General features: G+C 51.7%; 12 protein-coding genes and 1 non-coding gene across 13 annotated transcripts; 6 read left to right on the top strand and 7 right to left on the bottom strand.

Moving 5' to 3' along the window:
- The first annotated feature begins 268 nt into the window (after positions 1 to 268).
- Positions 269 to 1,573, top strand: BO85DRAFT_445423 (putative haloacid dehalogenase-like hydrolase). The gene is made up of 5 exons (XM_025659256.1): positions 269 to 515; positions 594 to 626; positions 691 to 900; positions 977 to 1,148; positions 1,222 to 1,573. Exons 1-5 carry the CDS (start codon positions 349 to 351, stop codon positions 1,444 to 1,446), a joined length of 807 nt encoding a protein of 268 aa, XP_025519934.1. The 5' UTR covers positions 269 to 348; the 3' UTR covers positions 1,447 to 1,573.
- BO85DRAFT_123193 (zinc knuckle domain protein) lies at positions 1,556 to 3,688 on the bottom strand. The gene is made up of 2 exons (XM_025653932.1): positions 2,603 to 3,688; positions 1,556 to 2,540 (listed from the first exon to the last, which is right to left on the bottom strand). The coding sequence occupies exons 1-2, from the start codon at positions 3,581 to 3,583 to the stop codon at positions 1,665 to 1,667; spliced, it is 1,857 nt and encodes a 618-aa protein (XP_025519933.1). The 5' UTR covers positions 3,584 to 3,688; the 3' UTR covers positions 1,556 to 1,664.
- A 1,209-nt stretch (positions 3,689 to 4,897) lies between these two features.
- BO85DRAFT_474552 (ORMDL family protein) lies at positions 4,898 to 6,099 on the top strand (the record flags this gene model as incomplete). The annotated part of the gene is made up of 3 exons (XM_025662664.1): positions 4,898 to 5,469; positions 5,634 to 5,992; positions 6,052 to 6,099. The coding sequence occupies exons 1-3, from the start codon at positions 5,337 to 5,339 to the stop codon at positions 6,097 to 6,099; spliced, it is 540 nt and encodes a 179-aa protein (XP_025519932.1). The 5' UTR covers positions 4,898 to 5,336.
- Positions 6,100 to 7,525: 1,426 nt separating this feature from the next.
- Positions 7,526 to 10,033, top strand: BO85DRAFT_465847 (metalloprotease m41 ftsh; the record flags this gene model as incomplete). The annotated part of the gene is made up of 3 exons (XM_025662092.1): positions 7,526 to 7,601; positions 7,652 to 9,318; positions 9,415 to 10,033. 3 exons carry the CDS (start codon positions 7,526 to 7,528, stop codon positions 9,712 to 9,714), a joined length of 2,043 nt encoding a protein of 680 aa, XP_025519931.1. The 3' UTR covers positions 9,715 to 10,033.
- fetC (putative ferrooxidoreductase Fet3) lies at positions 10,020 to 12,066 on the bottom strand. Its single transcript, XM_025664853.1, has one exon. The coding sequence runs from the start codon at positions 11,917 to 11,919 to the stop codon at positions 10,075 to 10,077; it is 1,845 nt and encodes a 614-aa protein (XP_025519930.1). The 5' UTR covers positions 11,920 to 12,066; the 3' UTR covers positions 10,020 to 10,074.
- A 631-nt stretch (positions 12,067 to 12,697) lies between these two features.
- On the bottom strand, positions 12,698 to 14,464 carry BO85DRAFT_465845 (FTR1 family protein). The gene is made up of 4 exons (XM_025662091.1): positions 14,185 to 14,464; positions 14,004 to 14,125; positions 13,485 to 13,930; positions 12,698 to 13,419 (listed from the first exon to the last, which is right to left on the bottom strand). The coding sequence occupies exons 1-4, from the start codon at positions 14,213 to 14,215 to the stop codon at positions 12,855 to 12,857; spliced, it is 1,164 nt and encodes a 387-aa protein (XP_025519929.1). The 5' UTR covers positions 14,216 to 14,464; the 3' UTR covers positions 12,698 to 12,854.
- Positions 14,465 to 14,843: 379 nt separating this feature from the next.
- Positions 14,844 to 15,555, top strand: BO85DRAFT_123101 (uncharacterized protein). The gene has a single exon (XM_025653931.1). The coding sequence runs from the start codon at positions 14,937 to 14,939 to the stop codon at positions 15,384 to 15,386; it is 450 nt and encodes a 149-aa protein (XP_025519928.1). The 5' UTR covers positions 14,844 to 14,936; the 3' UTR covers positions 15,387 to 15,555.
- Positions 15,556 to 16,289: 734 nt separating this feature from the next.
- On the bottom strand, positions 16,290 to 16,373 carry BO85DRAFT_t27. Its single transcript has one exon. It is a non-coding gene; the product is annotated as a tRNA-His (tRNA).
- A 387-nt stretch (positions 16,374 to 16,760) lies between these two features.
- Positions 16,761 to 18,701, top strand: BO85DRAFT_465844 (uncharacterized protein; the record flags this gene model as incomplete). Its single annotated transcript, XM_025662090.1, has 2 exons — positions 16,761 to 16,869; positions 16,927 to 18,701. 2 exons carry the CDS (start codon positions 16,761 to 16,763, stop codon positions 18,699 to 18,701), a joined length of 1,884 nt encoding a protein of 627 aa, XP_025519927.1.
- Positions 18,702 to 18,985: 284 nt separating this feature from the next.
- Positions 18,986 to 21,251, bottom strand: BO85DRAFT_123071 (calponin homology domain protein). Its single transcript, XM_025653929.1, has 2 exons — positions 20,974 to 21,251; positions 18,986 to 20,911 (listed from the first exon to the last, which is right to left on the bottom strand). Exons 1-2 carry the CDS (start codon positions 21,138 to 21,140, stop codon positions 19,270 to 19,272), a joined length of 1,809 nt encoding a protein of 602 aa, XP_025519926.1. The 5' UTR covers positions 21,141 to 21,251; the 3' UTR covers positions 18,986 to 19,269.
- A 429-nt stretch (positions 21,252 to 21,680) lies between these two features.
- Positions 21,681 to 22,949, top strand: BO85DRAFT_445416 (uncharacterized protein). The gene is made up of 3 exons (XM_025659255.1): positions 21,681 to 21,859; positions 21,924 to 22,040; positions 22,116 to 22,949. Exons 1-3 carry the CDS (start codon positions 21,787 to 21,789, stop codon positions 22,466 to 22,468), a joined length of 543 nt encoding a protein of 180 aa, XP_025519925.1. The 5' UTR covers positions 21,681 to 21,786; the 3' UTR covers positions 22,469 to 22,949.
- Positions 22,950 to 22,951: 2 nt separating this feature from the next.
- wetA (developmental regulatory protein WetA) lies at positions 22,952 to 25,161 on the bottom strand. Its single transcript, XM_025653928.1, has one exon. It carries the CDS (start codon positions 25,078 to 25,080, stop codon positions 23,389 to 23,391), a length of 1,692 nt encoding a protein of 563 aa, XP_025519924.1. The 5' UTR covers positions 25,081 to 25,161; the 3' UTR covers positions 22,952 to 23,388.
- BO85DRAFT_123080 (uncharacterized protein) lies at positions 25,162 to 25,710 on the bottom strand. The gene has a single exon (XM_025653930.1). It carries the CDS (start codon positions 25,594 to 25,596, stop codon positions 25,243 to 25,245), a length of 354 nt encoding a protein of 117 aa, XP_025519923.1. The 5' UTR covers positions 25,597 to 25,710; the 3' UTR covers positions 25,162 to 25,242.
- Between the last annotated feature and the right edge of the window lie 1,877 nt (positions 25,711 to 27,587).

Raw genomic sequence — 27,587 nt, 5'->3', positions numbered from 1 at the left:
TAGATCATTGTGAGGTGTCAGACTCGGAGATATGAGTGTGGAAGGAGAAGTTGATGGTGCAGAGGAAGGTGCAACCGTTAAACCTTGACAATCTCTTGTGAAAATTATTCTGATGCAAATGGTGCAGATATGATGCAGTTCAGAAGTATTGCAGTATGGAATGGGAGTCTATAGTAGCATGAAGTATAGAACCGAAACTAGTAATTAAGGAAACCCTACTTAACTCCGCATGCCAGTCTCCACTCCATCTTATCAGCCCATCAAACCACTTCCTTCTTCAACGTCACTTCTCCACTCTACATTCCTCTGCTTCTTTTCTTCCTCCCTCCTTGCCTTGAAATCCTGTCAATGTCCATCTCTAATCCAGCCCTACGCATTTCCCGCTCCCTCATGGCTTCCTTGAACAATTATCCTCTCCGTCAACGGCGATTCGCTCCTCTCCTCCCCTCTTCTGCTTCTTCCTCCTCCGCACCCCCACTCCGCGGAATCGTCTTTGACGTTGACGGCACATTATGGTATACCTATACCTATACCTATACCCATTACCCTCTTAGCTACCATTTCCAACAATAACTGAACATAATTGTATACAGCCTCCCCCAAAACCACATGTTCTCCGAAATGCGGTACTTCCCAATACCCCACCCCTACACTACAATCCAACCCATTACCAACAAACCAATAATCTAGACAAGCTCTCAACATCCCCCCCAAAGTCGACATCCTACACCACATCAGCCGTCTCCCCACCCCCGAATCGCGCCTCGAAGCCACAAACAAAATCAAAGCCATTGAGCGCACCGCCATGGAATCCCAGCAGCCTCAACCGGGTTTAGTCGAATTGATGGATTTCTTAGAAGAGAGGGGGGTGAAGAGGGCTTTGTGTACGAGGAATTTTGAGTATACCTCCCTCCCTAGAAATTGTTTGTGATATGCAATAAAAGAACCATATGATACTAATAAGCATGTGGTGTAGAGCCCCCGTCCTCAACCTCCTCAACAACCATCTCCCCGCACACGTCTTCCTCCCGATCGTGACACGGGAAACACCGGGCTTGTTGCCCAAGCCCGATCCAGCAGGGATATTGCATATTGCCAGGGAGTGGGGGGTGCAGGATGAGGGAGGGATGGCGGGGGGGTTGATTATGGTAATTCCATTCCATCTTTTTTCAGCTCTTGAGGTCGAAGATGTCAGACTAATTCTTGCTATTCTGTGTACAGGTTGGTGATAGTCTCGACGACATGACAGCCGGACATACCGCCGGCGCAGCGACCGTGCTCTTGCTCAACGACCATAACGGACATTTGAAGGACCATGCGCATACAGATCTCTGTATCGAGAGACTAGATGAGTTGATTCGCATCTTAGATGAAGGGTTTGTGGGACATCGCGGGGGTGAGAAGACCCCTACGTCTACGGATAATGCCGTGGAGAATGGCGTATAGACTACTACTGTCCTGTCATCCTGTACACATCACGTTGGATATCTACAGTATCATCTCATCTGTACATATAATGAGCTCTAAGCTATGAGCTATGATCTAACACACACACAACTTTTGAAACATGCAACATCAATCGTTCCACCCTCGGGGTATATATACACACACACAGGAAACGCCAGCGTCAACGAACCTGTTCCTAACGATAAGAACCCACTCCATCACAACCGATACTTATCCCAGGCTTTTTTCGCCGCACTTGGTAACGGTCGATACGCATCCCCACCGCCGCCACCTCTCTTCCCACCACGACCTCCTCCACGACCGGGATTTCCACCTCTCGACGGCGGCCGACTACCACCACCACCACCGCCACCGGACGACTTCCCCCGTCCACCACCGCCCTGCCAACTATCCTTCCCACCTCTCCCGCGCATGGAACGAGGATTCGGCGACATCGAGCGCTGTCTCGACGGGCCGAAATCAGATCTATCGCGATACCCATTACCACCCGAGATGTTCTTATTCCCTCTGCCGATCCCGCTTCCAATGCGAATATTGCCGCGGCCGCCGCGATGCACAGGCGCACGTCGATGAGCCATCATGTCGTCGCTATCGGAGGAAGGCGGGCGGTGGTCGGCGCGGCCGCGGATCTTGAGACCTCCTCGGTTATTACCATTATTACTGCTGTTATTGTTGTTGTTGTTCCGTCTATGATTGACGACGGAGTTGATGTTGGTGATCATGTTAGGGTCGATGCCGCGGACGGTCCAGGATGAGGAGAGTAGGGTTCGGGTGGATGGGAGGGAGGGACAGTCGCCGATCAGGTGGCGGTTGCTGGTGCAGTGGGCGCAGGAGAGGGAGACGAGGACGGGTTCGGAGTCCGGGCGGGTAGTAGTGAGCTTCCACATCAGGTCGCAGTCTTCTTCGATGTGTGTGGTCGAGCCGCATAGTTCGCAGGGGAATTCGCTGGAGGAGCCTTTCAGTGCCGATGGGCAGTTGTCTTCGTCGTGGCCGCGCGCGCGACACCGTTGGCATCGGCGCCAGGTCGGGCAGAAGCTGCTTTGGTGCTGGTTCCAGGCGCCGCAGTGTATGCACTATATGGTTGGTTGGTTAGTTAGTTGGTGGTGGTAATGGTGGTGGGAGGGGTGAGCGTTACCTCTCGGGACGGGCAGACTTCTGCGAGGTGGCCCTCGAGTAGACATTCTGTGCAGGCGATGGGGAGTTGGAGGTCGATGGCGTTGACGTCGCGGTCGTAGAAGCGGTATTTCGCTTGAATGTCCATGTCTTCGCGGTCGAGGTCGGCGAGGGTTGAGGGAGCGGTCGGGTATTTCTTCGAGAAGCGGAGGAGCGCGTCCTCCTTGGATTGGTTTGTGGAGGTCTGTCCGTTGGTAGATGTTCCGTTGGATACTGGTAATGCCTCGGGGTCGTAGTCGTCGTCGCCGTCTGGGGTGATTAAGCCATCCTGGTCCTGACCGAGACTCTGACCGTTCCGTGACCCGATATTCAGCAAGATTGAATCGTCTGCTTCCGATCCCAAAGACTCTGAGTCATCCGAGTCGCCGGAAAGCTGCATCTGACTGGACTCGTCTGAGGTTTCTTCCTCATTCACTTCACCCTCTTCAATACCATCGACTTGGGCGGGCTTTGATGCTTCCGGTTCGTTTTCGCCTTGGGACGAGACAGATTCACTGCGACTGCGCCAGAATTTGTCATTGACAGAGTCAAACTGTGACGTAGGTTTGCTCTCCTCTGGCTTCGCGCGACTGCGGAGTGATGTCCGAATCGCACTCTTGCTGCCTTTATTCCAGCTCGCCGGCGGCGCGGGCGCGGACTCGGTCTGCGCATCATCATCATCATCATCACCACCGTCGGACGACCCGTCGTCACTGTCGGAACCGGAAGACGAGGTAGCGTCTACATCAACACCAAGTCCCGCTGCACTAAAGGTAGCGCCTTGAGGGACAAAGTCGCGGACATTGCGAACGTCGGCGGAGCGACTGCGGCGACGCCTTTTCCGCGGGTTCAGGTTGGGATCGTGGGAGCTCTGACGCGAGGAGTGGCGGGAGCCGGTTGTCTGAGCGCGGGGGCCGACTGCGGCGGTTCTGGAATCGTTGTCGTCGGATGGAGAATCGGGCATCCTGGGAGAGAACGGGAATGGAAGGGGGAAGGAGCAGGAAGTTGAGGGCGTTTGCTTGCTGCTGCAAGATTCGTTTCGGATTTACCTTCAGATTTCGCGGAGAGAATTTTACGGCGGGTGGTAGGAGCCACTTGTGCCATGTGCAGGTATTGTATCGTCACGAACGAAGTATCAGCATCACATCCATCATCATTGTTATTGCTTCTGACGTTCATTGTTTTAGACTTATGGCTGTCTGATACAAGTTGATGGTGGAGAGGATTGGGAGGCAAACTACGTAATGAGCTGCAGTGTCTGGAAGGGGCACATATTGTGGCTTTTGTCGAGATATTTCGATCTTGGAGACGGGCCGGCCTATTCCTAGGAATCCTACGAATTGCTGATTGTTGTTGATCTTCGTCATGACGCGAGTAAAGGATGGCTGTGCTGGATATATCCAATCCATATGGGTCCCCTCAACGAGAGATGGCCTATCAGAAATCCTAGAGATGCGTTGGTAACTCAGATATGATCACCGAGAGGATCTTAGGGGATCAGCTATTGCATTATTTAAGGGAAACCCTGGATTAAAGCGACAAATGCCATGTGATTAGTGCAAAACGATCCGATAATCGCGACCTTCTCAGTTTCCAAGAGATCCATTTGCTTTTCTGCTCCGGGATTACCGGAGTCGGAATATTTTATGAGTGATTGTCAGGACGTGGACAATTCAATTAGATGGTTTATCATCTTATTGGATGATAGCAAAACGGAGGATTCAGTCATTGAGACTGAGATGGTTGCTACCGGCTTCTGAAGCTGTTCAGCAGTAGATATATGGTCACTGCAGCTAATTGGTGTGGACACTAGACGAACCTAAGTAGAAGCTCTCAGCCAGTACTTACCGTAGTATTTTTCTTGGTAGATGCTAACAACGAAAGGATCGTATATTGCCTTTATCCACTTGAGTCTCATCCTGAGTCAGACACTCCCAGTGAAATTTCATATGTTCGTGATAACCAATAAAGGGAATATGGAATAGGAGAAAACCCTTCATAGATAGCATAGATAGCAATATAATCATTAATTGAGGTCTCGAATCAACCCAGACAGGAATGGCATTTGGTTGGTGCAGCGATGGTGTGGTCTAGACTCTATCTAGAACGATGGGATGCAGCAAGCGTCCCGGCTATTCTTAGCCACGCCGACAATTAGTTTGAAGTTGAGGATCTGCTCGGCTGCCCCTCGGGATGTCGGACTGCTGGCTTCTTTTATTTATTTTTTTTTTTTCTTTTTGACTTTTTTTCTTTCTTCTCTTCCATTGCCTTTCGTTTGAGCTTTTTTTTCTATTCCCTTTCTCATCCTGCAAGACATCCACTCGCTTTTTCTTTCGTGATATTATATTATCTTAGGGTCCAAACTTCATTCTTTGGCCCGGCGGTAATTTACCCCCTGTTCCGGTAATACGGAGACCTGCTCCCGTGACCAACACCGCCGCCGATCGTCTTCAAGATCGCCTCCCAGTCGAAGTCACTCCAGTCTCTCGGTATTCCAGCCAGCTTGCTCTCTCGTTCTCTCGCCCGCGGCGTCCTTTTTACCACTCTGCCATTCTCTCACGACCATTTCTTCTTCATTCCTGTCACTTGATTCTCCCTTTCTCTTCGCTCGATCTCCGATCAATACCGCCAAAGTGTCTTCCCTAATCGTTCCCCGTGCCATCTCCTTCCCCCCGGACGTCGACGCTGCGTCGCGCCGGTTGACCCCGGACACCACCATGGCCCAGGGCAAAGCTGGACGGAGGAGACGGTCGAGTAGCATCATCTACCAAGAGCCTCCCGAGTCCATTGAGCACACCAGCGACCAGGCTGCCCTGCCCAATTTGAATGCGAACTGGGTCAACGCCAAGGGTGAGTAGTGGCCACCTCCATCTCCACCATTTCCCCCCCCAATCATCACCACTCCGTCGCTGCAGGAGGAGGGGTTCGAGTTCCGGCGGGGACTTGTCACCAGCATATGTCCCCATGACTTCCATGACACCCCCAGTGGCTGACCACTTTGTACTACCTTCTAGGAGCCTGGACCATTCACTTCGTTCTCATCATCGCCCTCAAGATCTTGTTCGACATCATTCCCGGCGTCTCGCAGGAGACCTCATGGACGCTCACCAACATCAGCTACATGTTCGGTTCTTTCCTCATGTTCCACTGGGTGCGGGGCATCCCATTTGAATTCAACGCCGGCGCGTACGACAACCTCAACATGTGGGAGCAGATCGACAATGGAGACCAGTATACCCCCACGAAGAAGTTCCTCCTCTGCGTACCCATTTGTCTCTTCCTCCTCAGCACACATTATACCCACTACGACTTGACGTATTTCACCATCAATTTCCTTGCAACCCTGGGAGTTGTCATCCCGAAATTGCCGTTTGTATGTTGCTGTCCTTGCTTTATGTGGTTGGTGAGTCACTTGCTAACTGCTGTGATTAGTCGCACCGTCTGCGAATAGGTCTCTTCTCTGATATACCCGAAGAGTAGCCGCTCTCTCTCTTCCTCTTTCCTTTCCGTTTCCTTTTTGGCTTTATCTACTTGCTTTTATTCCCTTACACTTAACCTGTGTGTTATTGCTTCTCACTACTAAACTACTACTTCTCGTTCTTGATAATATTCTCCGCTTGGCGTCGCTGTCTCTTTTCCTTGCCTCTCTGTTCTTTAACGTCTTGCTTTATCCCAAATCTCTCTATCGTGCTCGATTTCGTGGGTCTCAAATCTCGGCATGCAATGGGCAGACGGACCCGTCGGTCTTGTTTCGGAAAACGAAAAGAATGGAGGAGGGCAAGGAAAAGGGGAAAATGTGGTTCGGTTTATAGAAAGGTGCTGGCGTGAATGGGGTATGCGGAATAGATGAAGATAAGGCGAGGCCGGTCTGATTGTTCTGGACTCTCTTCTCATCACTACACTCTATATAAGAAGATATTCCTTATGCTGTGGTACTACCTGTAGACCTGATATGGCTGCCCGTAGGCAGCAGTCCGCCATTAATGGCGTGATCTTAGCGGAGTAATTTAAAGCCTCATATTAGACTCGAGTCTGGCTGGCAGTATGCAACTCTACTATCTACGCGATCCCATAGCCATGGGAACAGCCGAGATAACCTACTATGATACTGGTATATATATCTTACTCCACAAGTCCATCAAAAAACAGTGAAGTGGTTTGTCAGACTTCTGTCCCTTGGCCTGCTGTTATCTCCCCTGAAAGAGATCAGCAATCCTCAATTGAAGTAAAAGTCCCACGGTACATATTAGGGTCCAGCAACTCATCGAGTACACAGCCATGTCCTATAGCAAGAGTTATGTAGATTGTTTACTCACCCATCGAGGGCTCCATTTCCTTCTGACGATCGGGAACTGTTATATGAAGTGTAAGATAGTGATTCCAGTGATACGCAAAACATCAGAGTGAAAAGAAATGCATTCTGTGCCCAATTTGGATGACGACTAGATTATCTGGCCACATGAGTCTTGGGAACAGTCTGCTGCGTCTATAACCCCAATGAAGATGATGGAGAAGTGATCTATGATTGATGAATATCCCAACATTCACACTGTTGTGAGTAAGGGTAATATAGTCTAGAGGTTCACAGCAGAGCGGGGAAAGCGGTCTCCTAGAAAAGAACCTGAGCCCCCCAGGTGGAGACTTTGTTCTTACTATAACTAACCCACTCCATCTCATCTCCAGAGGATAATGACAATCACTTGTGCTGCCCTCTCTGGCTTTTCTCTCTCATACTGCAGGTTGTAAGTGGACTGAAACAGTTGTTTGTTTCTTCCTTTCACACGCCCACGTTCTACGTTATCAACAATTAGTCAGCAGTACCGCAAGTTCTTGTCGGCCCCGGAAGGGATAATTACTACTACGACTATTCACAACCAACATACCATTACCTTCTCTTGCTCGCGCCATGGAGCATGATTTGAACACATTGTTGGAAAGACTCCGCCAGGCAGAGCAGCGAGTCGAACCAAGCACCCTTCTTGGTCTTCTCGAAGATGCCATGAGCTTTCTCTTGCTATACGTGTCGAGGCAGATGCAACTTTAACAACTCAGGATGGCCCAACAAATCCTGTCAGTAGAATACGGCCTAAACGCTTAGTACCTTGGGAAGGGTTTCCTGCCTCTCAGGTGGCCATCTGGGAAGCATTCGATAAAGAAGGCCCCGGTTTTGCCACGCATCGCGCTTTCGCGACCAAGGGTCAACTGGATCTCATCCGGCAAGATATTCTACCAATAAGGTCCGAACTTCATCTTCAATACTTCCAACGCGACACTGTGGATAGATTCGTAAATTCAGTTCTGAAAGAGATACACAAAAACGACAGACTTCGTCGGCGCTTCAAACTCCATGGACATCTTAGTTTCAAGGACAATAACAATGCCGATGACATGACCTCTCCACTCGAAACGTCAATGCAACAGCTCCGAATAGCAGAATCGGTACAACACGTACCTTCTACCCGAGGCAGAGCACGAAGTGCACAGCGGCCGATCCATCGGAGACGACGCAACCGTCGTGCTGACCAGTTCTGCGTCCATGTAATATCAGACGATCAACGAGTTCCCGTGTATGCTGTCGAACACAAAGCTCCACATAAGCTGTCGCTGGCTGAAATACTCGCCGGCCTCCACGAGATGGACTTGGAGAAAGATGTCATTAACACGGATGGAGATAGCTTCGAATACCATGCTACTCGGCTCGTGGCAGCAGTAATCACCCAGCTTTTCTCATACATGCTAGACGTGGGAGTCCAACACGGCTATATCTGCACCGGGGAGGCCTTCATTTGCCTTCGGATCACCGAAGATCCTTCGGTTGTGCAATACTATTTGCTCGTCCCCAACCGGGATGTCACTGACGGGGATGAGCTTCGTCCACACCGAACAGCAGTTGCTCAGGTTCTGGCCTTCATGCTCAACGCCGTGCAAGCTGATCGTCCATCTCAGGCGTGGTACAATGCAGCCGACAATTTGGACACGTGGGAAGTCGAATACCTGGATATTTTGAAACAGATACCGCAATCGGTCCGCAAAGAGCCGCCGTCTTCCGTATATAAGCCCCCGTCGTGGAAACCCGTGGATCGGTCTCCGTATATGCTACGACGGTGTTGTCAGCCTGACTTCCAGCCGTCACGGAAAAGCCAAGGAACTGGCGATAAGGATGGGCATGGAGACGAAGCAGGAGCTTCTTCAAGCCCGCCTTCCCCTTCTCCGCCGCCTAATAATGCCTCTAGAAGGGCTCGAGGCGACCGAGGGCGGGGGCGGGGGCGGGGACGACGACGAGGACGAGGGCGAGAATCCCAGGAAGCTAGCGGGTGCAGGCCGAAAGGAGCCGAAAATCCAAAGAACGCGATTCAAGACCAGTATTGCACGATGAAATGCCTGCGTGGTTTGGCTAAGAAAGGCCCTCTGGATCCTCAATGTCCGAACGTCCAAAGACACGGACATCTAGTCCACAAGATCAACGCTCGTGATTTGACGCGTCTTCTGTCTGATCAATTATCGCGCGATCGGGAAATTGGTTTCGAGCAGCTACACATCGTCGGTAGGACTGGTTTCCTCTTGAAAGCCACCTTATTATCCCATGGATACACTGTGGTTCTCAAGGCCACTAGCGCCGAACAGCTTCCAAGCCTCGGGCAAGAAGTCAAAGCCTACCATCATCTCCGCTCTCTTCAAGGCACACATGTTCCAGTATGCGTGGGGGATTTCGCTCCGCGCGTTCGGTACTGGTACCACGGCCAGTTGATGGCACATATGCTTGTTTTAAGCTGGGCAGGTATTAGAGCGAACAAGGTTATGACTGAGCAGACTGCCCCTTCTTACCGAGAGCAGCGCAATGAGGTCTTGGAACAGATCAGTGCTTGCGGTGTCATTCATAGCGATCCAGAATGGCGCAATATACTTTGGAACGAAGAGACTGGCGGCCTCGTGATCATTGACTTTGAGTCGCCTCCAAAAAACTCTGGCAGCAGACGGGAAATATTTCGGGCAAGACAAAAACCAACATCTCGGTTACCATTAGGTGAATTGCCGGGCAATCTAGTAGCCCAGGAGTCCACTTTTCCCAGAAAGACAAATCAAACCGGGCAGTAAGGGTTGGCCAGACCACCTACTACAAGACACGGCAATGAGTATATCGTCAGCTGGCTTCTATCGATGGCATAGGAGTGGGGGAGGCAGTCCGACTTCCTTATATTGGTACAATCCATGCTGGCCATGCATACCGCTATCCCGCCATGTGCGGAACCTGGATAACCCTTTCCATCTTATAATGATTCTATGCGTCTTGTGGGATTTGCGAGTTACGAGGATGACGATAAACAAGAGTCCTTACACTTCTAATACATTACATACTTTTATATCCTATCTATATCATCGGGTATCTGATGCAAACCAGAGCATCTTCTTCAAACCCCCTTATCCAAACAAAACAGAAAAATAAAAGTAAAACAACTAATCCTCATGCTCTCTCACCTCCTCCCTCCTATTCTGCACCTGACCTCCACCCTTCTTAATATCCGACAATCCATAGAAAGCAATCATGCCCATACCCAAGAAAGCACTCACACACGAGAACACCAGAGCCACAATACCCCTAGCCGTGAAACCACCAGGCAACCACGCAACCTGCTTATTCTGGCCCGTAAGATCGGTATAATCCTCGGTATTACCGGCGGCATTACCCGCCGTAGCGATACCCGCCGCCTCACAAACCTCATAATGCTGCTGGGGGATAGTAACGCTAGACTGAATGGCCAAGGGGGCCTCAATGAACACCATAGCCAGACCCTGCGCCAAGTGCCAGTCAATATGGCAATGGAAGAACCACACACCGGGGTTATCGGCCTTGAAGCGCACAACGAAGTAACCCTGGGGCGGAAGCACAAAGGTATCTCTGCGGGGCGGGTACTCCGGGAACGCAGTGTGGTTCGAGGCATTGTAGGTGATCGGGTCGCCGTCGGCGTAGTCATAGAAATGAGGTCCATACGGCGGGTACCGATCGATCATCTGGAAAGCATGACCGTGAAGATGGAATGGGTGGGTACCCGTGTCGCCGTTGTTGAGAATGATCTCGACGATTTGGTCCCTCTCCAGCACGACGGAGTGCGTGTAGTCGCCGTAGACAGTGGCGTCTGTGGCCTGGTCACCCGCGGACATGACGGTGTACAAGGCGGGGACTTTGGGAGCGGTGTAGGAGATGTCGTTGAGGAAGGCGTAGTCGGCGCCGTCGTCGAGGTTTTGCATGGTGACAGTGAGATCGAGGGAGACGTCAGGGTTCTCGAGAAGGGGCATTCTATCATGGGGGACAAGGGCCATGTCGTCGTAGGGGTTGAGATCTGAGCAGTCGGAGACGGTCATGACGGCTTGCTCGAACGGGGCGCTGGAGTTGTACTCGAGCCAGTTGGTCTGGTTGAGTTGCAGGTCTGAGGGGATGGTGTCGAGCAGTTGGGAGTCGGCGACCATGACGATGGGGTAGTTCTTCTCCGTGGAGTTCTTCATTGTCACCAGGACGGTGTAGCGCTGTGCGGCGGAGATGTAGAGGATGTCTGCTTCGGCCTCGTCGGTGTAGATGCCGTCGACTTCGACGATGCGCATGGTGTGGTCTTCTATGTAGATGTACTGGGCGACGAAGGCGCCGATGTTGATGAAACGGAAGAGGTAGGTTTTTCCTGCTTCAACGGGGATTTTGCTGTTGAGGGTGTCGTTGAAGAGGAAGGAGTCCGGGATGGGCTCAGCGCCGGTGGGGTTCTCGACAGTGATGAAGGTCGGGGCAATGGTCTCGGTCAGTTCGTGGTACCAGTCTGTCATGGTGATGGTGAGGTCCTCGTCGTACTTGTCGGCGAAGTAGGAGGAGTTGTCGTGCACGATGAGGGCCTGGCGGTAACCGTCTGGGTAGCAGTAGTCGGTGTGGCAGTGGTACCAGTACGTGCCGTTCTGGTTGACGGTGAAGTTGTACGTGATGGAGCTGCCCGGCGGCACAGGACATTGAGTCAACATGGATGGGCCGTCCATTTCCGTGGTGTTGGTTTGGTACATGCCGTGGAAATGGATTGAAGCGCTCTTGTCGCCGAGTCCATTGTGCATGTTCACTACGATGCGGTCGCCCTTGTCGACCTCGATGATGGGCAGGGGCCATTCATTGTTGATGCCGACGACTTGGCGATCGGCCAGGCCGTCTGGGTTGGCGGTCACCCAAGTGACATTCCAGTCATAGGTCACGGTTTTGGCCTGGCATTGGGCGATGAAGAAGAAGATGGTGGCGGCGAGCCAGGGGAGAAGACGGCTGGGGAAGGCCATCTTGTCTTGTCTGTCTGTCCTGTCCGGGATGAAAGGGCGGACGATGAAGGACGAGAGGGAGGGGATTTGCTCGGACAAAGAAGGAAAGAGAAATAGGGAAGGGGGGAAGGTTCTACGTTGGGGGTTCTATATACCCTGGGCTGGAGGCCCTTTGGGGGTTTCAGTTGGCAGGGTGGAGTACGCGAGAGAAAAGTAAAAAGGTAAGATGAATTAAATGACTAGTATGACTACTAGATACTATGGATCAATCATCCCACTTATCAATCAGTCGGGCCGCCGGATGAAGGTAAAATGAGGAGGAGCCATCCACGAATGCGAGGCCTGAGACGAATCAGATAGCCCATCTGATATTGACTAGTACTACCGAATACTGGGCTGTACGTGAGGAACGGTTTTCCACCATCGCCCGAACTGGTAGATTTCTCGGAGTCCCACCCAGCATCCAGTCCCACAATAGCTTGATCCCCAGTTCAGGTAGAGAACGCCGACTTGGCATGGCTTGGCTATAATATCTCCGACAATGAAATGGCTTAAAGATGGCAGTCGAACAGAGATTTTCTTTTCCTCGTCATTTGCAAGCGAGCAGATGGTGTCGTGTGCCCCCGATCTTATCAATTTGTCTGGGCGTTGGCTTATCTGATGCTGGGCCCGGTCGCGCCAAGAGCGGGTATTGCGCTAGTATTATTGCGGTAATGTGTTGTATGATTTAATTGCGATTGCCCTACTTTCACTTACTACGCAGTATTATCCGGTCTTCCTCTGCATTTTGCGGAACTGGCGCCTATTAATTTTCTTGTTTCGTTAAGGAACCAGAAAGCCGCCAGATGCGATTACAAACATAATCTACTTACATTACCCACATGACGCGGTTCAATGAGAAAACCCCCGCTCCGTTGTGTATACTAGCAGTTCTAGTCTAGCACATCGGTCTATCGCTACGCAGCCCTAACCTCCGCTTCCCTCACAGACATGGGCCCTCCGGCACCAGTCTCCTTCGCCTTGCCACTCTCTGCAAAAATCCCCGACTGCTCCACCGGCTCAACGTTCTCTTCTTCCACTGGCCGACGAAGAATGGTTGCTATCACCCGGGCCTTGAACGCCTGGTAGCGCGCAATCATCGGGTCAATAACGGGGATTGCACCACGCCGCTCCCGATACAGCATCGCAGCATAGGCGAGCATCACGCCGAGCCAGAATAGGTTATAGCCGATAACGGATCCGTATGTGGCTGAGTTAGTCCATCCCAGCAAGGCGTTGAAAATGCCCCATCCGCCGCCACCTCCCAACTCGGGGTTGCAGCAGTTAACGTGCCAGATGCTCTGTCGGATGTCATAAGACCCAGGGCCTGATCCCGTTTCGGAGGCATCCCCGCCAATGATACTGTTCCATGCGTGGTTTTGGAAGTACCATACACCGCGGGAGAATAAGCCCGCGGCTACCAAGTAAAGGAAGCAGGTCGAGACAATTAAGAAAAATTGCATGGTCGATTCGCTGCCTCCTCTATAACATGCGATGTCTGCATTAGCTTGTGTCATCTAGCGAGTAACGGTGCTTGGTTCACTTACCGATAAATCAGATATCCGACTAAGCAGCCTGCAATGAGACCGACCACTACCGCCAAAGGGAAAGAGGTAGCCGGCAATCCCAATCCAACACCACCAACATACACCACTGCCTCCAGTCCTTCACGAAGTACGGTGATGAATGGCAAGATAAACATGACGTATTTCTCGAGCCACATCTTCACACGGCCCTTACGCGAGGTGTTGGTGTTGCGGTGGTGCTGAAGAGCCTTGGTGAGCTTAACCCGCCATTTCTCCTGGAGTTTTGACACTCGCAATAGGGCTGCTCCCATGACCGCAATGATGAGAGATGCTAAAATTCCTAGGACACCCTCCCAGATATCTTCGGTGCTAGAGAACGTGTCCGTGCCTAGGCCGTAAAAGGCCCCAATCATGCCTGCGCCGACGCAGAGGCAGATGAATAGTCCGAGTGCGCATCCTAGCCAGACCTGGTGTGGACGAGACAATCATCAGCAATCAAATTCAGCGATAATGACATGTTGAAGCCGTGAGTGCACTTACCTGTCTCACGAGTCGCTTATACGTATCGCCCCCGTCATTTCCGAGAGTCTGCTTCAAGAAAGCCAACAGCACAGACACAACCACGCTTGTTTCCAGGCATTCTCGGAAGCAGATGAAGAACACTGGTCGCAATCAGTAACCTATCACTTCACGATTATCGGTTATGTTGCGATGAACCTACCAGTGACAGCAAAGACCGGATTATTGCCCATATTGACGACGAATGGAAGAAGGTTGGCCCTATGAACGCAATACAAACACACGCGACAACAAAATTTATTTTATCAGATCATCTCTCGGAATACGAGATCCGCTGATTGATAAGTATTCACTCGCTTGGTGGGTTTCTTCCGCTTTTTTTTCTTCGAGCCACATCCGTCTATCTTACCCCTCGCCGTAAAATGAAATTTTTTTACAGGTTTCATCTTACCATACCGTGTATGACACATGCATCAGGTATGGTATGATTGCTATTGGGGTGATGCGAGGTGGGAATGGAGGATTTTCACCCTCACCGTGGTCAATCTTGTTTATCACCCCACGTCCAACAAGCCGATCAAATTGGGTATCGGTCCGCTCATCATGACCAGATTGAGACATAGCTCCAATCATCAACCACCCCAAACACACGTGCTGGTTGAGAGAAATGCGCCTATGGCGGAAAATCTGGTTAGTTATTGGGTCTGTGGGATATGCGGGTCAATTATCAATCCCGCCGGAAATGCCAGGGTTTTTTTGCGGTGGTGAGTCGAGTCTCAAGTGAGACATCCGATAACTAGACTACGCCCCTCCAATCAGACCTACGGAGCATCGTTCAGACCAGCTAAATTAATGGTGTGGACCTCGAGCATACTACGAAGCCAATCTCTATCTGGATATTGTCAGTGAATGGCTGCCATCTGGCTCCAGTGACTTCGTATTGTGCACCCTGAGATGGTTGAATCCCGTTCGATTGCCGAGATCACCAATGGGAATGCGGATCGTCTACCGGACGGCTCGCGCGCAGCTCCCTGCCTTTCTGGCTTGTATCACCCACTGCATACGAGGTACGCGGGGCATCAACTGGAAGGTTCATCCAAACTTCGCCGACATTGCGCACAGGTTTCAAGGGGGCGCGGGGGGGATTCATCCCTGCCATATGTTGTCCCCACTACTGCTATAGAAGCATTCATTTTGGGGGTACATACACTCGGCAAACGAAAAAAAAAAGAGGACGATACGAATGATGCTGGGAACGTGAACCCTCAAACGATTGGCTCAGGTCAAGCTTTTCGTGGCACGGGGTGTGGGTACTTCGGCCAAACTTTGTTCGGGCCCGAGCGAAAGGAGTATAGCTTCATGTTCCTGGACAGTCGGGCTTGTTGGGAAAGTGGCTGTGGATGATCCGTGGGACTGCCCAAGGTCTATTCAAGAAGATTCTGTCTGACTTGCCGTTCAGATAGTGGTGTCTGGTCATATTTTCCATCCATGTGACCTAACGGACGGTGGCTCTCCAGGGTGGTGCTGGGCAAGATAGCCAGTATGCTTGCTAATCCACGAATTGTGCTAGGACGACTAATCTGCTGCAGAACCCAGCTCCCTGTCTTGTGCTATGGTGGAACAGAAGTAGGCTTGGGATTCTTCCTGGATAGTATGATTGTCTGTCGAATGGGTAACTTGGGAATTCATCGCACTTGTGCTCCTACGGTGTTCCGTCCGAGCGTCGGATCCATGGGAATAGCCAGCCACTAATTACACCACAGGTTACTAACTGACTTTAGTGCAAATGACTTTAAAGAGTACCACTTAGCTCTATGAAATGCTCGTTGCTTATCCCTTCTGGTTTTCGTGATTAGCTGCCATATGCCTTTTCACTATCCTTCGGTGTAGTGGTGTAGCCCTTCTATATATGATCAGGAAGGTATTCAGACACACCAACCACTCGTACCACTAATACATGGAGTAATCATAGAGTACAACTACCTAATATTCATTAGTTGCTGTATAGACTACTACTACCCCGATGAGACTGCATAGTAACTTGTATATTAATATGGTGATGACGATTCATGCGGAATACTACGTATCTCGGTCCCTTTGCCCACAGAGACTCGGTGGCTTGAATGTAGCAATGGAAGAGAGCCACTGATGAATGTAGCACGGTATCAGAATTGAAAGCAGATAAAGGTCTTTCATATTGTGGCCGCCGTAGACAAAGAACAGGGTTTAGAATGAAATAGAGCGATAAATAAAGTTGTATCGCACAAAAAGAAAAAAGAAAGCAGATCAGGCTCAAACGCCAATTGTTGGCGCTGCTGGGAATCGAACCCAGGTCGAAACGGCGCTGCGGAAAACCACAACGTTTCATGATGACCACTACACTACAGCACCCTGATTTGCTGAAAGTTGTTTTCTTTTTATGCATGATATTCTATAAGTTAGCAATCATCAACTCTCCGCAGCTCAGGAAGTTTCAGGCTAACGCTCAGGATACCTGGTATATCCCGTCCATTTCAACCAACCTTTCATTTCTCTGTTGCAAACAGTAGGGAACAAACCGAGTTGGTCTCGCAGTGTGGACTGCCTGATTGTGGCCCGCATTGTCAGGCACCGCATCTGATTGGCTGGCACACGTGCTGCCCCGGCTAGGTTTATCGATAAGCATCGCGTCGCTTTCTTTATCGCTCCGCCATTTCCATTTCCATTCCATCTCCATCTCGCCCTCATCTTCTCCACATCCTCTTCATTTCTTTACCTCTCCCTTCACTCCCATCTTCTATGGCCGCTTTAGAACCGCTAGAGGCGGATCTGCCTGTTCATCGACCCACCAAACCCATTCCATTCGAGCTAGCTCAACATGCAGCCATCTTCTTTGAAGAGAGACTCTGTCCGTTTCCTCCGCATCACTATTTCTTCTTTGTCCACATCTGACCTCCCGATTTAGATACACAAGCTATCAATTTCCTACTGAATATCCTCACATCCGGTACCGTTGCCTCAGCGCCAGTATATACTCCACCCGTCCAGCAACTCGCCCTAGCCGCAACTCTCCTCATACACCCCTCCACCACTACGCGCGCAAAAACAACCGAGGAGGAAGAAGCACCCCTGGCCGCACTGCGTCTGCTCCGACTGACCAATACCCTCGTCGGGCCCATCTCCTCGAAACTAAACGTCGCATTCTCTTTTAATCTCCCCGATTCCCCCCGCCATACAAGACGACGTCCCGTGACAGAGAATATCCCCCCACCCTCTGACCTGTCTTCCGATGATACGAAACCCTTGAACTTAGATCTCGGCCAGTCGCTTTCCCTGTGGTCCAACGCAGAAGACTTTTGGCATGTCGTTGGCTGGGCGTTTAACTGTTCTGTTCGCCATCGGCCCCGCTGGACGTGGTGGCAGGTCTGGCTTGAATACATGTGTGATGTTCTAGAAAGTGATTGGAACGAACAATTTCGACAGTATAAGGAGGCTCACACCGGAAACACCATTAGTGAACAGGGACCACCGCCGTCCCCGAAGAAGTCCCGAAGGAAGAAAACGCATCATGACGATGACCCAGCCCTCCAGGTTCTCAGAGAAAGCCTCATATTCCGTTACATTCACGGAGCTAGCACCACGTACGGTCCATACCGGCGCATTGTTCGCTCCATCTTTGCAGACGGTGGCTCGACCTCTCGCAACGAGTTTCGCGAAGTCTTCGAAAATGAACTCAAATACGCAAAAGCTCACACCTCCACCAGCAGAAAGCGCAGCGCGCAGGTCAACATCGATGAGAACGAGTTCGGCGACTACCTCACGGACGATGATCCGATCGAGGATGGAGACTATGACGATGAAAACAAGGATATCAATGAGACGGACGCCAATTCCGACGAGGAAGCATATCCGTCTGTTTCAACCACCAGCAGGTCCAAACGCTCTCGAGAAAAACCCACCCCTCGGCGCGCACCCCAGCCCAAGCGCAGAGGCAAATCACTCGCCATAGGCCCCAACGGCATCAATACACCCCCCGGCCCATACGGCGGCTCTGCCCCAAGCACTGGCGCTCGTGTGCCCATCGAAGAGCTCCCCACAAGACACATCCCCTACATGCACGGCGACGTCGGCTTCTACGGAGGCATGCGCTCGCTCGGTCTCCGACAACGACTCCTACAACTCCTATCCACAGTCTCCCAGTACCTCCCCGACGACTTCATCCCCCTCGAAGACCTCTACCACCTCTACGCCGAAAACATTCGTCACCTGCCCCTTCCTGTCTTCCAGGCCTTCATCAGCCCCTCCACCCTCCCCTACCTCTCCGGCCCTGCCAAAACCACCCTCTGCGAGTTTCTTCTCTTTCGCATGCGCGAGACCGCCGCCCCCGACACCGACGAGGAATATCTCAACCAAGCGAAGCTGGAACAATGTTTCCTGCCTTACGCGGCCAGCACAAAATTCATAGCCGATAACACCAAAATCTCCATCATCCTAGAGTCACTGATCATCCTTCTCGCCGATAACGGCATGCTACGCGTCACGAAAAGTCTGCGAGAAGCTGTTCATAGGGGCGTTAATCGTCGATTCGACCGGTCCGAATACCAATCGCGGAAACATGTCCAGGAAGCTTACAGGTGGGCGGATGATATGGAGCGTGCGTGGTTGGAGGAGAGTGCGGAGCGGTTGCAATTTCTCGTGCTTTGTATTCTGCCGTTCGAGGGTGATGCCACTACTGCATGATGCTTGAGTTATTGAAATGTCTCTTCTTCTTCATTCTATTTGCATGCGTGTGTGATTGGAGTGAGCGATTAAAGGCAAGCGCGTCAATATGTTTTTTTATTATTTTCTTTCTTTTTTTCCTTCTTTGGTTCGGTATAACTTTTGTTTCGCTCGTCGACTCTCATACTGTCTTGAGACAGGCTTTCGGCCATAATTCCTTAATGTATAGATAGTACAAATACCCTTTTTAGTTGAAACTGACATCAAAGTGACTCTGAACTTAAAATTTGTCTATCGGATTTTACCTGAGATTACTTATTCATTTATTTACATTTGAATTCAATCCCTTTAAGTTGATTTTTTCTTTTCCCGAACAGAAATATATTTTAGACCACGCAAACCAAGCAAACTTCGCAGTTCCACACACCACCGCACCAAGCAGTGCGAGGGGAATAAGAAGGGAGGCAAAAGAAAAGGGTATATTCACAATACAGGGGAGACAAACTAAAAACCAGACAGGCAGACACAAAATAGATAAAGGGGGTGAAAAAAAGGGCGAACTATGAAAAGGGCACACTCCACTTTATATCTACGGAGGTGGCCTCGGCCCAATAATCTGCCGCTTAGCGCCCGCAATAGAAGACCCAGCCCTAGCTGCTGCCTCCTGTGTCTGGCGCTGGTTTTCCTCCCACTCGCGCTGACGTTCCCGTTCGCGCTCCATCTCGCGTTCCAGAAGGGACTTGGAAGCCCAGCCACCGGCCTTGGTCTTCTCTTGAGCGGCGGCGCGACGGCTATTCTCGGCGTCTACTTCCGCTGTGGTGGTGTAGTCTTGGGGCCGGTGGGCGGCGGGCTTCGGGGCAACAGGGGGTCGGTTGGAAGCGAGGAATCGGTCGACCCGGCTCTCTTGTGTGTAGGGGCTTTGGGATGGAGGGGTGTAGCTTGTGGGATCGGGGAGGGGTCGTGGAGGCATAGGGGGCTTCGCTCCGGTGGGGTCGGGCAAGGGGCGAGGGGGCGTGGATGGTTTGTCCTCAGCGGAGATGACGGGCTCTGGGAGGGGTCTCGGAGGCATGCTTGGGGGGATGTCTGATTCTGTGAGTGGCTCGTCGTGGTGCTTTTGCCATTCGGTGCGTAGCATGCGACGCTCTTGCTCGAGGGAAGATAGGTCGTAGCTGGGCTGGGCTGGCCGGGGACTGCGAGGCGGCGATTTGGTGGCCCGTTCTTGGATGTCTTGACGTTCACGCTCATATTGGCGTTCTCTCTCCTTGGCGCGTTCTAGCTCGCGCTCGAGCTCGCGAATTCGTTGTCTCTCGCGGTTCTCGCTGGAGACTGGGGGAACGGGAGATGCTGCTGGTAGACTGGCTTGGTACTGGCTGAGGAACTGTCCGTTGAGACGGCTGTCTTGCGCCTCTCGTCGTTGAAGTCGCTCGCGTTCTAGCCTATCTTCCGTTTCTTTTTCTTCACGCAGGCGTTGCCGTTCCTCTTCTTCCCATTTGCGCTGTTGCGCGTCCCAACGCTTGCGCTCCTCCTCGACTTGACGCCGCTCTTGCTCCCTCAGACGGTTGGTTTCCTCCTCCCAGCGGCGCTCTTCCTCGATGCGAGCACGCTCCTCTTCCGCTTCGCGCTCCTGCTGGCGCTGGCGCTCTGCTTCCTGCTTTTCCAAAACTTGCCGTTCTTCTTCCTCCTTTCTCCGCTTTTCTTTCTCCGCCAAGCTGGGGACACGCGGGGCAGCGGTGGTGATCTGCCGACGTGCACCAAAGGCAACGCCCATGCTACCCTGGTTTGCACCACCCATATAACCGTACTGATGAATATTCCAGGCGGGGGCCGTGACAAACTCATCAGACTTCTTACTCCAGCTGCTGACTGGCTTCGGGGATCTTGCCGGGCTGGAGTGACCGGATACACTCGACTTGGTGGGGGTATAAGCGCCTTGACTGGAACCGGTGGCATGCGGGCTCAGAGTGGCTGCCTTGCTTTGAGGACCGAGTGCGCGAGGGAACTTGCTAGGCTGGAGAGCATTGGCCCGACGACTGAAAGACGTAAGACATTGTAGGACTTGTGCGGGGTCCTTGGCTTCGTAGAGATCGACGGTCAGGAAGACATCGTGCGGAGGGAGGCTGATGGGCTGCATTTGGCATGCGCGAAGGAAGTGAGAGATGTTCTCCATTTGCACGAACGGCATAGAGGACTGCTTGTACTTGACGCCGGGGGAGACGGCCAAGTTGACCAGCCTGCAATATTGTTAGTGTTCTTGAATGGCGGCGTCTTTGAGGGAAACTCATGAAATCCTCACCTGCAGAGTGCAACGCCATCTTTCAAAGCATCCAGGAGATCTCCTGGTGGGAGCTTTTCGTGTAACACTTCCTCGATCCAGTCGCGGACTTCCGCGGCTGCCTGCGGGGTATAGCGGGACAAGCGCAGACTGCGCAAGTCCTTGTCAAGCGAGGTGACGGAGGCCATCTTGAAGGTCGAACAGTCTCAATCAGAGCGTTTGGGACATGCAGACGAATTTAAAGGACCGTTAGGCAGCTTGGGCGCAAAAATATACGGAAAAGAATAAGGGGGAGTGGGTGTTTATAGTGGCTTTCCGGTGGGACGAACCGGCAGTACGTCACAGGGGTTCAGGAGGGGGGTGGAGGCTTATGTGAGGGCGGATGAATCGGAAGATCAATTCGGGGTCTAGATGAAGAGAAGAGGAAGGGATGAAGAAGACATATCACCGGGGTATTATGAGAGATCAATGCAGCAGATTAACCGAAGAGGCAGAGACAAAACAAAAGCAACGAAGCCAAAGTTGGAGGGCGAACGGAATGCGGCGTGGAATGGAAATCGAACACTCGAAGCCCGAAATAGAAAAGAAACGCCCAGAACAATACCGTATTTGACGCCCCGTGACCGCTCAATCTTACCGATGACGTCCCATATGCCTGATATTTCGGGTGTCAATTATCGCCCAATCATCGCCGCTTCAATTCATCTCGGCTTCATCATTTCGATGATCGGAACATCATCTTCCTCTTTCTCCGCGCCACTCCACCACCACTGCACTGCCTCAATCTAGATCGCATAGCCTCCGATCGACCACCATTCTCACTTCAATCTCCCAATGAGTCCGATCAACAGTCTTTGGTTCAAGTGGAAGGGCCTTCGCCTACCCTGGCGCAGGTCGTTCCTCGTCGGTAAGCTCATCTGCCATCCTCAATATATAGCTCCCCAGAAACCCTCCTAACACCTCTTCCTCAGGCACCGACCTACACGGAAACACCTTCTGGGAATTCAAGGACCAACTCAACGCCGGCCGCTTCCGCCGCATCGTCAAGACCGATCCAAAAACCCACCTCGCCGATGTCCAAGTGAGCCGTAAGTGGCACCTTCAGGTCTCTCATAGCGTATCCCCAACAGCAGCAGCTAATACCGTACCCCCGGTAACTACAGCACAATGGCACCAATGGCTCCGTTACGTCCGCGCAGACCCCCCGTCCATCCAAGAACAACAACAAGACATCATCCGACAAATGCAAATTAAGGAATTAGCCCGTCTGGCCGATGAGCGCTGGGCCAGCAAACCATCATATCTGGATATGCCCAAATCCCAACAACAACCGCTCCCCGCCACCAACACGAGTGATGCGACAGTAGCCCAAGCAAACAAGAGCCCTTCGGAGGATACGCAGACGGCAACCGCGGAGGCTACGAAGAAGAATGACCCCTGGGCGAAGGCGGCGGCAGGCGCTCCGGGTCAGAAGTGGCAGCCCGATTCGTGGAGCCCGACTGCGTCGAAGAGATGAGTGAGCGAGGTGTCTGTAGGGAAGGAGGTGGAGAAATGCAGCTTGGCTTGACTACTCCGTACTTGGGCCTCCATTCTCTCGCTTCAATCTGAAACACATATGTCAGACTCGTCACCTCTAAAATAGGCATATCTGGGGTTGCCTTGCCAGGTTGCCATCCGTTCCCGAAATGCGGAACACGCCAGACATACGGAGAGAGAAGCTGATTGGCTGTGTTTCGTTAGTGTCGTTGGAGCAACATTACAGACAGTTGCGAAACAGTATCTGTCGATAAGAGACATCACATTTTTCTGGTGATCAGTGACGGGTTGGGATGTCTCACATGGTACTCGGCTATCTGGAGCTTTGGCTTAAAGGACCCCCAACTCTTGTATATTACGAACTATTACTGTATTATGAATGAACTATGTACATCATTTTCATTGGAATTTTCTACCAGGTTGCCGTAGGCAAATAATGATCAGGCCGGTTCTATAGAATGTACAGGTATGTCAAAAATCATGGTGCTTGATTTCTTTTGTGTCGCCACCTAGCTGCATGTATACAGATCACTCGCTTCTGTGCAAACACAATTTTCAAGAATGCAATATTAGTGGTATATATTATATCCAACTAGTATGAGGTTGATGGAACCTGAATGCCCGCCAATCTAACGCTTTTGATGAAATCAAACTCCAAATCCTTTTCGGCTCAAAAAGAAAAAAGTGATGATCAGACGAACACCCAAACGACCGTTGCCTTGTATCGAGAAATGAAACAAACAGGAAAATGAAAGAATAATAACAACAGACTCTGGAATGGTATAACGAACATTCAAAGAAACTGGCTAGCCGCAGAACACAAATGACGACGAATAAACGGATACTGGCAAACGAGTGATGCACTGGATCGACATGTGAGTATTACTATTACATATGATATTAGCATAGAATTGCCTCCAGAGCTTCAACATCTCCTCCGGCACTCCGGACGGCTTGCAAGGCAGCTTCGCTGATTTCGCGGCGTCGAGCGCGGGCTTCTTGCTCACGTCGTGCCTTAGTCTTGGAGCTGCCACTGGGTGCGACACCGGTGAGGATCCTCTTGGAATCATTTTGTGTGAAATTCACGAAGGATACGGTGACGGCCTTGTTGCCTCCCTTTGGACTCCCCGATGAACTGTGGGGGGCCTTGACTGGTTTGGGTGCGCTCATAGAATTGGAGGAAAGCTTTCGGTTCATACTCTGGCGCTGAAATGACCTCCGGTGGCCATTGTGCATCATGCTTCCACTCTTTGGTGAGCCTGAGCCCGGAGACAGCGATGGAGAGCGTGAATGGGAAGGGGGAATCTGAGGGGTGACGAATGACGATGAATCCACTGGTGCTGCAGTGGGCTGCATGTAGGCGCGGCTCTCATGACCATTTGGAGCGGAAGGCAGGCCGGCCGAGGGGAATGACGAATGTGTGTTGGAAAGATCGTATGACGACGGGTCCAGTTGAATCATAAGGCCCCCTTGCAGCATGTCACTTTGACTTGCAGAGTTCTGGATCGGTCTCTGTGCAGCTGGAGACGCCACCATCTGCTGATACGAAGGCTGTCGCTGTGGGACTCTCGAAGCCATTGGCGACCACCATGCTTGGCCATCTTGTCCACTCAGGTCGGGGGTGCTGTACGGAATCCCAGAAGAGCCAAGAGAGTCGGAATGCCAGGAAGACATGGACTGAGGGCCTGAAGAATGTGGGGAAGAGAAGATGTCGTCAGCCGACGGGGGGCTTGAGGTGGGCAACCCCGAGCCGCTGGACTGGCTTAAATATCTCGGGGGCTGCCCCGCTAGCGCAGCTGTTGATGGAGAAGGCATGGAGATAGCCGGCGATTGGTTGAAGATGCCGGTGTCATATTGGGGAGGCATTTCAGCTGATGCCTTGGGTAGTGATTCGGTGCGGTTCAAGTGGGCAGCAGAGTTGTCTGCTGCCATATTCTCCTGTTGAACGAGGATATCGGAAGGTGGTGGGGACAGAGGCAAGCGTTCATCCGAGCTGCGAAAGCTGAAGTTGTTGAATCGCTGCGCCCAGGCTTCTTGATACGCCATTCTGTTCCGTTGAGGTTGAGAGGAGCGTGTTATGCCAGGAGAGAAGCTCTGCTTGTGCAGCGGACCACGACGATCATTAGGTTCGCGATGACGACGGATCACCTTGGGCGTAGTCACAGCACTCTTGGTGGTCTTACGACTAGGAGTTGCTGGGGGAGTCGACGGAGAAGGGCGGGTTTCCGGAGCGCACGCTGTCGGCGGAGCTTCAAAGTTGACACCAAGCTCAGAAACGGCAGATGGGTGAACAGTGTCTTGTAGAGAGAAATTTTGGCCTTGGCTGGTAGAAGAGTCCGCGTTCTGGGACAAACACCAGAAGTCTTTGCTCCAATTTTGGGCTGTTTGCTGATGGGGTTGCGCTGTTGATGTGGAGATGGCCGGAGAGTGCTCGCCACAGTCGCTGGACAATGACTCAAGCTGAAATATTTGGTCAAGATCGCCAGGGAATGAAACATCTTTGTTGCCATCCACACTGGAGTTGTCCATATTGACGTACTGATTAAATAAATCTAAATCATTCAAGGAATGGTCGAACTGCTGGGCGAACATTGTGCCAGACGGGGTGCCGCTTTCCGTTTGCGGCGACGACCAGAGGAGCTGTCTAAGGTCGACCCAACGAACACTTGGGCCGAGTAGATATGACTGGCGACGAAGGCCGCGGAAGCACAGAAGCTTGATGCAGAGGAAAGCTTGACGCAAAGTAAGGGACGGCTAGCTTAGCCGAGTATCCGTCCAAAATGGCCGCGGTGATGACGATGGCTCGAAGTGATGATGGAATGCACTGGCAGTGTTGGAACAGTTTGACGAGTTGACAATCGAAGAAAACAGTGCAGAAAATGCAAAGTAGACAAAGCAAACAAACAACAGACAGAGGGCTCCTATTTGAATTGCTACGATGGGCCCCAGCCTCTGGATTCTCCGCTGGATTCTGTGCACATTCCAAGAGCTCTCAACAAGGGCAAGATAGGCAGGGAATGTGCCATCAAGGAATACGCAGCCCCTCGATATGGCCCACCCCATCCCAATTGCTCGAGCAGAACGGCCCATGCCTTTCCCACAAGCCATTGTCGCCAATCAGGAGGGGTGCAAAGTCGGTGGCTGATTCGTGCCATCCACTGCCAGACACCCTTCACCCAGTGGGCTCGGAGCACTGATGGCCACCCGCGGGAATGCAACCTTTACTATGCCAGAAACAGGGTGCAGAGGTATCAGCAGGGCGGATATGGGCGGGTCTTAGAGGAACCAGCGAGCGCTGAGCCAATGACACCAACCTCGCCATTGTTTGATAATCGATGTCGAGGCTGGATCGAACTATGAGTGTCACAATGGAGGTCGACCGGCTTCGACGGCTCGACGCGTCAAGGGACGACGTGGAGAGGGGGCTCAACGGGCTGACTGACACCTGGAGTGTAAGCGTCATTGGGTTGCTTTGGCTCATCCTGAGTCGTATACGTAGGATAGCAGCCTCAATGATTTGCACTAAATTACCCCGACCGAACCTTTGCTCCACGCTCTTCCCGCATGGTGGAGCTAATGATCTTCGGGTACTCAATGAGCTACCGTTGGTGAGCTGGTTGTCCTGAACATTGGAATGCTGGGCCTGGGAAGAATGCACACCCCCCGTAACAATGCGTGGACAGAAGGATTTGGCATTCTGGATCAAAGCCCTTCCTGTATGCTTTTTGCATTAAGCATTAGCTCGAAAAAAGAAAGAAAATTCTTCTCTTTAGATCTGTAGATTAACTCGTCGTTTAACACGAGTTTCTATTCTTATCCCCCATTACGGGTGAAGTCCTGGCGAAGGAGGGAGGGCGTAGCTTTTCGCATTCAGCTCTGGCCTACACCTTCTGTGAGTGTGCTGAGCTCCGTACTCATTGGCCTTGGACTACGCTGAAGAATAAGCGGTCCGTATCGTAGATTCGGCTTTGCGAGGGCTCGGAACTCTAAGTGTGATGTTTCATCGCGAGTTCTTTGTTCCTTGTCTCAAGATAGACAGCCTGATTCGCCAGCCTGGGGAGAGTTTAGTACAGCATAAGATCGTCTCAGAAGCGAGGCCGCCTCATTTCCCTGGCCAAGTTGCCCTTTCTTTGTCCAGATTCCTCAGCATCTGGTGGAGCTGGGGTTCGTAATACTTAGGCTTACGAAGCACAGGCAATCGGAACAAGGTCACACTCTTCCGAGAGACGTTGGAGGCAAGTGGTGTTTTGGAAGGTGTCTTATCAGGGGTCCGCCGAAACCGTCGTTCTGGCGGTACAGTGAGTCGAGCAAGCCACCCAGAAGAATTTCGAGGGCCAGCTTCTTTTAGTGCATTAAGCATACCAAAACCTAAACATAGACAACCAAGGATGGATGAATGCTAAGTATGGAATATAGATTCTCTGCATCGAATGTAAGTCCTTCTCGACTGTAAAAGTCGGACGAAGATGATGGGCATTGTAGCAAAGGCAAGTGGTAGTGCCGCGTATTTCCTTTTTGGGAAGTCACCGTGCCGCTGTCCTCTCGACAAGGACCGATTCTCCTTCAAAGAAAAGTAAACGACCAGCCCGAAATTGGAGTGGAGAAAAAAGCCAGATGTGGATTAGAACCCAGGAGCATGGAGAGAATCTAAGCGAACAAGCCAGCTCCAGCAGTGATAATGTCGACAATCAATGCTACCTCCAGAGTACACAGCAGCGTACACCCATGATGAGAAACACTCACCGGCGGCACGTAGAGACTCCGGGACGGAATTACTCGCGACTCCGAGCCGAGCAGCAACGAGCGTTGATTGGAGGAAATAGCGAGACTCAGCCGCAACAGCTAGACCCAATTGAGCATTCCGCAATCGGCCCGATGGCAGCGCCGGAAAGGAAAGGAAAGGAAAGGGAGGCAACAAGGCCAAGGTCATGTGGTGATGACGGAAATCTGACTGACACCCGCGAGGTTCGCCTTGTTCCCATCCCTTTCTTCCACCCCAGCACTGGTTACTGTGCTATTTCTCATCCATTCTAGACACTTCTCGGCGGACAGTCGTCGAGACTTATCATACTCGAACTTCCTTTGAGGGACTGTCTCTC

The sequence above is a fragment of the Aspergillus piperis genome (genome assembly GCF_003184755.1).
Source record: "Aspergillus piperis CBS 112811 unplaced genomic scaffold BO85scaffold_2, whole genome shotgun sequence".
Taxonomy (NCBI): domain Eukaryota; kingdom Fungi; phylum Ascomycota; class Eurotiomycetes; order Eurotiales; family Aspergillaceae; genus Aspergillus; species Aspergillus piperis.
This window is presented reverse-complemented; position numbering and strand designations above follow the sequence as displayed.